At 37.3% G+C, this 11,730-nt stretch overlaps 1 protein-coding gene across 1 annotated transcript; it reads right to left on the bottom strand.

The window, feature by feature from the left end:
* Window positions 1–7,003: 7,003 nt before the first annotated feature.
* On the bottom strand, window positions 7,004–10,006 carry LOC130723238 (B2 protein-like). Its single transcript, XM_057574212.1, has 5 exons — window positions 9,161–10,006; window positions 8,377–8,477; window positions 7,659–7,742; window positions 7,432–7,542; window positions 7,004–7,343 (listed from the first exon to the last, which is right to left on the bottom strand). The coding sequence occupies exons 1-5, from the start codon at window positions 9,813–9,815 to the stop codon at window positions 7,272–7,274; spliced, it is 1,023 nt and encodes a 340-aa protein (XP_057430195.1). The 5' UTR covers window positions 9,816–10,006; the 3' UTR covers window positions 7,004–7,271.
* Window positions 10,007–11,730: the final 1,724 nt, after the last annotated feature.

The raw sequence follows: 11,730 nt of genomic DNA, 5'->3' as shown, positions 1-11,730 counted from the left end.
GGTTATCTGTGACTCCTCTTCTACTCAGTGACAACCAAAGCGCCTTGTTTATGGCTCAGAATCCTGTTGCTCATAAGCATGCCAAACACATTGCCTTGGATTGTCACTTCGTTCGTGAGCTGGTTGCTTTTGGCCGTTTAGCTGTTCGTCATGTGCCTACTTCTCTCCAGCTTGCTGATATTTTCACTAAGGCATTGCCTCGTCCGTTGTTTGAGTTTTTTCGATCCAAGCTTCGAGTTGGTCTCAATCCAACGCTAAGCTTGACGGGGGGTGTTAGAGCTAAATAGCCATAATATCCTACAGGATATTCCTGTTATTATTTGTTCTATTTTGTAATATGCCTCAGAATATTCCTTAGCATATTCTGTAATTTTTTATTATAAATAACATTGTCTACCTCACACACAATTTGTGGTGAGAGTATCCAATCTTACAACATCCAATTCTACTTTCAAAGAATCAATCAAATTCAGGTTGTTTCCAAGCTTCCAAGGTATGTTGGACTTATTGTTTACCCAACCTACAACTAATGTGGAGTCACTTTCGATCAAGAGGTGATGAAGAGAGTGTTGTTTGCAGAATTGGAGAGCTTTTGAGATTGCAATAACCTCAGCCTCATAAGCCTAGTGATTTCCTAGCGCCTCGGAGAAACAACCCACAAACTCGCTTCGGTGAAATAAGATGTAACAAAAATCTATCTCTTTAGATATAATAGTTGTGCACGGGTTTATTTACGTACAATATTTTTAAATATTGTATAAAAATTATTACTGTGTAATTAAATAAATAAGCAAAAATTAAAATAATTTTTCACTATAAGTATAAAATAATTAATTGTGTTGAGACATTTGAATTAGAGCTTTTTGTTTGTATTAAATTGCTCGTATTAGAGTTTTATTTTGTGTAAATAATTAATATTACTAAAATTTAATAATTGATAATAAATAAATAACATTGAAGTAATTCTAACAACTTGCAGTTGGAACTTGTTATGTTGTTTTGGATTCTCTGTATTGAGGTTTATTGTTATGGTTTCTGTTGTGGAGATGCCTGATTTGGCATAAATATGATTGTAAACAATGATATTCACTCAAGGGAGTATTGTCCCCAATAAGAGAATTCATGTGAACCTTACACACTATGCTAGAATCAATTGGGGCCTGAGAGGCGGTGGTTTACCCTGTGGCGAATGTCAACGGTTTGAATTTGCTTATTTTCTTTTGATCTTTCCAATAAATCGGAAAAGAAATCAATAATGAATATATTCAAGATAATTCTGCATTTACAAAATACCGTCTCAATTCATCATATTTCATAAGATCCAATATGTGATATGGCTCTGAAGGATGAACTGGACAGCTCCAATAAGATGTCATTCTTGAACAAAAATGGTTTATTTCATTTATTCCATGACCGGAACAAGGAGTATACTAAATATTATCTTTTTCCTTCTTCTTGTTGTTGGATATCTTGTCCGTACACATCTTCTCTTTGTTTCTTGAGTCTATAGTAAGTTACAGACAGAGTTCGAAAAGGTCAAATCTTTGATGAGATCTACATGAAGAATATGAAGATCAAGACAAGTCCAAGTCAAGACAGAGCAGACTACAACAAGACAAGGTCAATGCAAAGCATAGAAGAACTAGACAAAGCAGACTAGGTCACGACAAGGTCAAGATAGAGGAAAGAAGAACATGACAAAGCAGACAAAAGTCAAGGAAAATCAAAGAGGATCAAGACCAAGAGTGTCTTTCACTCCAAGGAGAGATAACCCACGACTAATGATTTTGTTGGCTGTGATGATCATATATTTTACAGTGATTATATCAGGTTGTTTATGCGACCATAGTTGTCCAACTTAAGAATCGTTTTCATATATAAAACTCAATCAATATCGCTCAAATGGGAGAATATTAGAAATTTATTTTAATTTGGGTTTATATTAATTGAGGGATTTTTATTCTATTAAAATGAGTTGAATGTTACTTGATATATTTTGTCCCTTTGAGCTAATTTGTTAATGTGATTCTTATTGGTTTTTTTAGAATCACCAAGTTGATATAAGTTTATTGCGTTGAGCCCACTAGGCAAGTGTGCAGACTTTTGTGCAGGGTCTAATGGCTCTAATATTCATGATGGATGGACATTAGATTTTGGAAATTGTTATTCAGACCCCCCCACCCCTATTTAGACCGAAGGAAATTTTTGAAACCCGAAAGTACCCCTTTCGAACGCACCCTTGTAGTGCGTTTCCCTCGCACCTGCCCACTGAGCGACGTAGACGCTCCTTCAATATGCGTTGCAAGCGCATGTTGAAGGTGCGATTAATTAGGGTCAGAGTTGATGTCCCAATGTCTGACTATACATAGGAGAGGCACATATGCGCTCGCGCAGTTACAAAGAGCGTGGTATGAGTCGTTGTTTTCAAATGCGTTACCATCGCACCCTGTGCGTGCGTGGTGGATGCAGTTCCGTAGTGCGAGTTTTTGCAGAAACTTGACAGAGACATGGAACTCCAACAGAAACATAAACTACTTTAACACAACAGAAACAGAAACTAAGATTATATTACATCTGTCATTGATACATTAATAAACTTCAAGTTAATTCTTACAGTATAATCTGTCATTGACACACCAAAGTAGCCACTTGTCTGCCTTTACTCCCATGGCCCTTGCTCCCACAATCAGACCTTCTAATTATGATCACAAAGTCATGTTGCTTTCCTACATTCTTAGCCCAATCCAAAATCTCCTCCCGAGTAGCAAAAACCTACAAAATATTAACACATATACATCACATATAAATTCAACTTATTGACATAAACTCACTCATTGGTTATGAAAATACCCTGTCTGTGGTAAATTGTTATGTGTAGTCCGTTGCAATTGGCACATCATGTATATCTTCTACATTGGCTAATTGCCTTTCTTGTGGCATGTTCACTTCATATGACTCAGGGAGACTCATCCTGAAATGCAAAATAAAATATGCAAATTGTTTACTGTTTCTGTAACAGGCCAGAAATGTTTTAATCGCACGTTGAAAGCGCGTCACACACGCATCTTATAAGTGCGACAGCGACGCGGTTAAACAATGCGTCTGGATAAATATAACAGATAAACGCACTATCAGTGTGCGTCTCTGTCACACTCACATGGTGCGAACCGGACGCAAACATAGAGTACGATGCTCACGCTTAATGAGAGTGTGATAGATCTAGATCGGGATTAGAGTGCAGTACATTCCCAGATGACGACGACAACGAAGTAGGAGAAGTCGGCTGACAACGACGACGGCGGTGGCGACGTTGGTGATGGTGTTGGGTGAGGACGACGGCGGCGGTGGCGTGGGTGGTGGAGGCAGTGGTCGGCAACAATGTGGGGAGTAGAGAGTGGGTTTGGAAGAAGAAAGAGTATGTGGTGAGAGGGGGTGAGGGGGGGGGGGGGTTTCAACAAAGCATTAGGCATAAGGTGAGGATGGAGGGAGGGGTATTTTTCAAAAAAAAAATTCATTAAGGGTATTTTAGACATTTCCCATATTTTTGGGGGTCTAAATAGGGGTGGGGGGGTCTGAATAACAATTCCCTTAGATTTTTTATGTTTTATTAAGGAAAAAACTTACATACAGTTGCTTATGTCCTGTCCTGTTTTTACTGTTTGTCAATTAGAACATGACATGTGTAACTTTTTTCCACATCAGACTTAGCAAAATCCCACTCACCCACCCACTTCATCTTCTTCCTCTAACCTCCCAAAACCACCATCTCCATTTTAGCCACCACAACCAGCACGTAGCCCAACCGTTGTAGCTTTCCTTTCACAATGAACAATTTAGGAACCACATAAACAGAGCTCCACCGCACCAAGGACGACCATCGTCGCCTCGTCGTGTGAGCCCCTTCCTTCGCCGCCTCAACCTCGCATGGGCTCATTCCGTCGTGCCGTCAAGGTTCCGGTGACCTGCACCGTGACTCGCGCACCGTCGCGCCGTGCCTCGAGCACCGTTGTCCCGACCTCCATCGAATATAGTCAGTTTGCAAGAGATGAGAGATCCAAGGGAAAATGTTCTATTGCATACGATTGTTTTGTGCTTCGGCGAATCAAAAAGACTTATTAAAATGTCTTTAAGAGGTACGCAATTTATCCTAATTATTCGTGTTCTAAATTCTAGTATAAATCCTATTCGAAATTATCTCTTACATTTCCTTCTTTCACTTTAAAATACCTAAAACCAAACCGAGCATAAAACTTGGAGCTGTGTAACTGTATCCTCTATCACAATGTTCCCCAACTCTGGCATACCGAGCTCATTAATGACCAACGTATTAGTCAATCAACATGGAAGAGCATCGTCACCCGCTAGAATCTAACTTTACTGAAATAGGACCACCCGGCCATAAAGATTAGTGCAATCATGGTAATGACTTGTCATAGATCTAAAACACAATCCCTCATTTAAGCACTTGTCCCTTGATTACCCTACCACCATCAATACATCCATAATCAGGGCAATCAAGGAACGGAGAATGCTTAGGATTATTCACCATAAGCATCTCTAAAGACTAAAGTTATCCTAGGATTGAGTTGTAGTATTAGGTTTGAACAAATATTGTAAAATTTACAATTACATATTTGCATTTTACATTATTTTAATGAATTTAATCAAATTTGTATACATTATATTTTGATAAATTAGTTTATAGTCTACTGATGGAACTGAATTACATGGCATTTTGTGTTAACAATTTTGATTAGATTGGACCAACTGAATTTTTCTTCTATAATTAACTCAGTGAATGTTTGATTTCTATTTTAGGTTTTTGTATTAAAAAAATTGTCAGGAAAGAATTATAAAATTCATCTTTAAAAAAAATTGTCAATGAGATGTTTTACAATGCTAAAAATAATGTAATTTGAAAATAAAAAACAACAAACATCTTTGAGATGTTTTGAGATTTTACTGAAAACGAAAACAACTTTCACTCGGTTTTTAAAAATGAAAATAATTTTAAAATTGCAAACAATGAAGCGCTTAATGTTGGGGAATTTGGTTTGGCACCCCACCTATTGGGTTTCGCACCCCACTTTATTAAAAACGGGAATTTAAATTCCGATTTTAATACGAAAAAACGGAAATTAAAAAACCATTATGTATTTTAGCATATGTGGCACATTTTCAACCGTTCATTGCATATAAAAAACAAATCGGAATTTTAAATTCCGTTTTGAAAACGGAAATTAAATTTCCGTATTGAATACATGGGGTGCCAAACCCAATAGGTGGGGTGCCAAACCCAAATCCCCATCTCTTAATGTTGCGGTGGAAGCTCAATTCGATGCTTCTTTCTTCGAGGGGGGTGCTTCTGGTTTGGGAATGGTAGCAAGGGACACGGATGGAGAGGTCTTGGCCGCGGCTACGGCATATCTTTCTCTTCTCTCTCTGTTACTTACCAAAGCAACCTGGTGGATCTTACAATTGGCGGTTGAGCTTGGCTTTAGAAGGATGGTGTTTGAGACTGATTGCTCACATTTGTTCAATTGGTGGAAGGCGCATTCCGATGGTTGTTTCTACTTCATTTCATTTGTTATTTACATTGAAAGTTGTTAGAATCTTTTGAACAGTGGAAAACACAAACAGAAACTGAACACGTGAAAACCAGCAGACAACAGACAAGGCAGGAAACAATCAATGCAACATAACAGACAAATAAGCCTATAATTAAAATAACAAGAGAATGAGTTCAGAGTAGCCTGGGTTGAAGCACGCTAGGCGCTGTCCTTAGAGAGAAAACGCCCCAACTGCACTGGGTAGATTAAGAACTTGATGCGCTCCTCTCCCAAGATACGTCAACCCGTTGAATCTGTCGTGTGCAGCAATAGATCCCTGAACTAGATGAACAAACAGTGCTCTTTGAATATTGATTAATGGAAAACCAATGAAAATTAGGGGAAGAAGAAGGCAATTGTATGTTCTGTTTTTCTGGGTTGAGAAAAACGTTTCAAGACTCCTTTTGTAAAGCTTTTGTGCCAACGTGCAGCCAGAGAAATAGGCAACGTGAGGAAAAAATAAAGAACGTGCAATGGGAGTGGAGAAAGTTTCTATCAGCTATAAAAACTGAATTGAGAAACAAAATCCCTAAAAGTAGGATAAGGGTTTTGAAATAAAAATCATATCAAAAAGATAGCTTTTAAAAATAAAATATCACTGACATAAAATAGAATTTTAAATTACCTAGATATGAAATTTTCCAACAAAAGAGTTCCAGTTACTTGTGCAATTATATAATCGGATTGTACTCAATATTCTTTGGTCAAGTTTTGGAACTAGACGCTTCCCTTTATTCTTTGGTCTAAGTTTTGGAACTAGACGCTTCCCTTTTAGTTCATGCAATTTTTGGTTTTAAGTCAACGACAACACATGAAATGGTTGTACCAGATGTAACAGTTTAACCAAACTGAATATCCTACCATTAAAATTATTTCCACCTATACCTCTACCTACTGTCTATTGAGCCATACAAAGCTTTTCTTATGATTTGAGCTGAGATCTCCAAGATGTTGGAAGCATATCAAGTTAGACATATAGATGTGCTAAGAACCCTAACAAAATGAACTATAAAACCGAAGTGTTAATCCTCATATTATTTCCTGAAAAATACACGATTGGGCATATGGGCAGATTCATCAAGAAAAGAAGGAAATACATTCAGAAGTCCATGAATGCGTCAATTGTCAATTAAATTGACTTTTCTGTCACTAAAGTAACGGACGGACCAAATGCATCAACAATTGACATATTCAGAAAGTTTTGAAGAAATATCCTATTAAAGCGCTAGCTATATTTTTTAGAGACGAATTTGAGGGTTCAATCTAATACCAAATCTCCCTTATGAAGGGAGAATATTTAAAGCAAGGTCTCAAACACCAGTTTCTTCAAAGAAATACTAACAATGCTGCATTCCTTCCATTGGGTCTCAACTTGTAGTTTTGTACAGAAAAGCTATAAGCAAGATAGTTCATTCTTATTGTATTCTTTTATGTGAATTGCATACACACCCATAACAAGAAAAATGGGCAATTAGGCATAACAGCCACTTCTGTACAAATAGTTATACAACACATACATTGATACATATATAGGCTGAATATCCAATCGTCAACTCCATATATCCATAGTCTTATCTTGGACCCTCTTTAGAAATCCTTGGTTTTCATTTTCTATTTTTATCATTACTACTTTTCCTTGTATTCTCTGCAATTTCTACCCTTTTATGCCGGTATAGCTTTGAAAACATCATTGAAACTATTCTGATCTGCAAAGATATCCAGGAGAGACAGTGCCTGAAAGTATAACAAGGAAGAGTTAAAACTGAACTGTAGCTTCATACAATGAAAGAATCAATAATCCCTGAGTTGAAGATGAAGTTACCTCAGCCACACTCAGCTCTAGACGGAACTTGGGGCCATCGTAGTGGTGAAGAATTGGTCTAAAAGAATCCTCCTCCAGTGGCTCACAAATTTTCCTAGTAATCACTTGTACCTGTAAACATCATGTATGGAAATTCATAAGCTTTGACAAAAATATTAAAATCAAGCAATATAATATTGGTTCCTTGTACCATGTGTATATAGATAAAATTGGACTGGAGATGATACCTGAGCAGGGAAACGAGATTCACCAATGCACTTCTTGTCCTCCCAAGCTGTTGGATCAATATTGGTTCCTCCAAAACTTGCAGCCTGAACAAAACCCACCACTCATTTAGTGCGTGTTTGGATCAGCGTTTGTCACATTTGATTTTGATAAAATTGATTAAAGTAAAAGTGAGTTGAAAGTGAAGTGATTTATATTCAAATACATTTACGAAAACATGATTCTTGTTGGGTAATGTTATGAAATTCAGTTGTAAAATCTCACAATTGATTATGTTCAACGTAGAAGCTAGCCTCCCTAGGTTCAACTAGAATTGATTTTGGTTCTGAAATCAATTGTCCAAAGTGACTCTCAAACATCAATATTTTTATCCTTAATTGATTTCAGTCTACCAGAATCAACTAAGGGGTTTCCCAACGGAAAACCAAACATACTATAGTTACTCCTAGATATGAACTTGCAAATTCCAAACCGAGTACAACTAAAGGTTAAAGTGAATGGCCTAATCCATAACTTGATTTGAGAAGGTTCCAAACGAAGCACTATCATTATACTAATAGCATGTTTTAAAATCCTTCTACAATTGATTACTTAGCCAAAATCAATTATGGGTAGAAACTTTCATGAATAGCTTCTAGCTGAGAGAATTGATTTTGAAATATGCTACAAAATGAAGCAATAAAGAGAGAAAAAGAGATACAGCCAAACAGTCACACATACCTCAAAGATACCGTGGAGTTGGTGGGTTGAATAGTTGTACAGAAAAAGAGGTAACCCTGGAGTTATTGATCTAACTGAATCTCGGTATCGTGGAGGCAGACCTACAAAACACAAACATTTACCAAGAAAACCAATTTAGAAAGCAAGTTACATACACAGACAGTTTCACAGGAAGAAGGGAAACAAAGGATTGAAGCATGTTTTTAGAAAAAAAGGGTGTTTTGCCCTGATAATTAGCACTGCAGAAGACTAATGATAATTGATTACTCAAAAGAAGCTTATGTATAGCTAAATTGATCAAATAATTGATTCCAATTTATTGTATATTTAAAAATTCTACTACTACTGATTCTGAAGTCAAATTCAAATATGCAAATAAACTTATGTGAATAGCTTTTGAGTGCCAGAATTGATTCTATGAAAAAAAAAAGCTGATAAGCTATCACTATTGCTGTAAAATCTCACTCCACAGATATAAAATAAATTTAAAACATAAACTCTGAAACTGTTGTTATAAAATTTCACATAGCTAGGAAGTAGGAAGATTCAGTCATATTTGGAAAGTCTTCTATAATTAATTCTAAAGTCAAAATCAATTTTAAGGAGAATCTAGTTCTGGATACAAAATATAAGCAAATCCAAACATGCTATCAATCTATTACTACTGTAAAACCTAAGGCTCCACAAATATAAAACTGATTGAAATTCACATAGCTAGGAAGCAGATAAAAAGAATAAAAAATCAGATTAAAGCAACAAACAACAAAGGAAAGAGGGAACTCACCAAAAAGCTGTCTTCTGAGATTCTCAGCCATGGTATCATTGTTGCAAACAAAGATATAGCCTCCAACAGTTTCATTCCTAGGTAGAGACTCCGACTGTGGCAGCGTTTTGAACCTCTTCTCAGCCCCAGTTTTGGTCACATCACTATTGTTGTTGTCCCCATGCTTGTAGCTGCTGTTGTTGTGATTATTGGTGTTCTTCCTTGCACTTTTGGGTGGGTAAAACTCATCACCACCCTTAAAATTAAACCCAGATTTGTAACCCTTGAGATTATTATTCATGTCAAGGTTGATGTTGGTGTTGGAGTAAATCCCCTTGTTGGTGATGATGTTGTTGTTGTGAGGCATGGAGAAAAGGGACCCATTACTGGAATTGGAAGAAGTGTTCATCATCTTCCAGCCACCATCATTGAAATCAGAGTTAGGTTTTGAGATGAAGTTGGTGAAGGAGTTGTTGTTAACATGATGATGATGATGATCAACAACACCATTAACACCACTTGCATCAAAGTTTCTTCTCTGATCAGGTCTCTTGGAAGTGTAATTGTTGCTCCAAATTGAATCATTCAGTGACAGATTTGCTAAACCAGATGCTTGAACCCTAAGCTGGTCACTGAATTGCCAAAACGATTGCTCATTGCTGTTGTTGTTGTCCATGGTAGCAGTTTAGCTGCGAATAAACAAGTTTTTGGTAGCAAATTCGCGAGAACAGTGTCTAATTGATGTGAAGAGAGAAGAATGAAGAGAAGAGTGAGATGTTGAGAAAGGGGGTTTAGTGTTAAATAAAGATGGATGAATCAATGGGTATGAAGCTTCCTGGAAAGTTGAAAGGGAAGAGGGGGGTATTGCGTGTTTAATTGTCAAACTTTGAAATGGCTCCTCGTGATTTGATGGACGGAAATAGATGCAACCAAAGTGAGTAAAAATATGTATTAGTATTAATTTAACTTTTATTTTAAATATGTTTATCCCTCCATGATATATCGGTTTTTGGTCCCAATTTTTTTTTATTCAATAGATGTATGCTCAAAAATTTTAAAATACTTTGAGTCTCTAATACTGAAACCAAAATTGGGTAATTAAAAACAAAATTCAGAGGACAAAAAATTACTAAAGAAATAGTTTTTCAAAGTGTTTGGTTATTTTTGGTTCTTAAGGTATTCTCACAGCGGGTAATCATCCACGACTTTGAGATCACATTGAGTGGGTAGGTCTCTCCCAACAAATGTTTATCCATACGCATCGTTCTGGAATCAAACTCTGAACTAGATACTTAAGAAGCTCAACTATCTACCAGTTGTGCCACACCTTAATGCTTAAAGTGTATGATTTCTATGAAGTGTGAGACTCACTTACTTTATATAGTAAATTAAGTTATTTTTATTATTGATTGATTTGTTTAACTGGCTTTTAAAAGTAGGTATTCACTATTAATGATTGTAATGACTTAAACACTTTAAACTTTAAGACATTTAGTAAAGAAATACTAGTAATTATCAAATAATATAATATATATCTAATTAAAATTGTATATTAAAAAAATATTTTTAATGGTTATAAGTTAAACGATACTGCCCCAGGGCATTGCCGATTGTTACTCTCGGGTGGAGCCCCCTGACCGTTGGACTTAGCTTGATTCAGAGAAGGGTTCCTACACTGTTAGTGATGGTTATCTTTGGTTGAGAAATCAAACAGCTCTAGTCCCTAGGAATGGATTGACGTGGAGCTGGCTGTGGAAGTTGGAAGCATCGAAAAAGTTTAAGATGTTCCTCTGACTTGCCCTTCATGATGCCTTCCCCATTAATTCGAACTGATTTCGCTACCATCTCACCACTTCATATGCCTGCACGTGTTGCTCCAATGGTGCGGAAGATTGTCTTCATTGTCTACGAGATTGTGCCCACTCTAGAGAGCTTTGGGGTAAACTGGGGGCTTTGAGTTGGAGAGGGTTTTGGCTTGCTGATTGTCGTGAATGGCTTCGAGTTCAAGCTCAAGGCACAAATTGTTTGAAATTTATTGCGGGCTTGTGGGGAATTTGGAGATGGCGTAATAACATGGTACTGGATTTTGAGCCTTGGACTGTGCAAACTGCATGGCATAAACTCTTCCACTTTTCGTGATGAGTTAACTCTGTTTTCGTCATCAGAAAAGTTTGACCCGGGCGTAGCGTTAAGCTCTCGGTGGTGGTTGTCGATTCAGCGTTTTTTCAAGTTAAATACCAATGGCAATTATCGCGATGCTGGTAATTGCATGGGGGTGGAGGTTTGTTGGGAACTAGTGACTGTGCTTGGATGACCAAACTTATGAGCTTTGGGGAGGGAGGCAGCCCCTTTCTCGCAGAAGCAACGACGTTGAGGGATGGGCTCCATCTTGCGTGGGACGAAGGCCATTGTCTTGTGCTTTGTGAGGTTGATTGCTTCGACTTGGCCACAGTGAGGGAAGAGTGCATGATGTTGCATATTCACGCTTCAGTGCTCCATGAAGTGAAGGAGCTTCTTAAAAGGAGTTGGTGAACATAGGGATGGGAACTCAGCAGCAGAGCAATGGTGGGGGAGACCTCTCAAAATCATGG

This window comes from Lotus japonicus, chromosome 6, assembly GCF_012489685.1.
Source record: "Lotus japonicus ecotype B-129 chromosome 6, LjGifu_v1.2".
In the NCBI taxonomy this organism is placed as follows: Eukaryota; Viridiplantae; Streptophyta; class Magnoliopsida; order Fabales; family Fabaceae; genus Lotus; species Lotus japonicus.
This window is presented reverse-complemented; position numbering and strand designations above follow the sequence as displayed.

What these genes read in the sequence shown, in the direction of transcription:
- LOC130723238 (XM_057574212.1), bottom strand. Translation starts at nt 9,815, where the DNA reads ATGGACAACAACAACAGCAATGAGCAATCGTTTTGGCAATTCAGTGAC. An exon ending in AATCTCGTTTCCCTGCTCAG is followed by an intron (nt 7,543 to 7,658) that starts GTATCATCTCCA and finishes TGATGTTTACAG; the next exon opens with GTACAAGTGATTACTAGGAA. An exon ending in TAGAGCTGAGTGTGGCTGAG is followed by an intron (nt 7,344 to 7,431) that starts GTAACTTCATCT and finishes TTATACTTTCAG; the next exon opens with GCACTGTCTCTCCTGGATAT.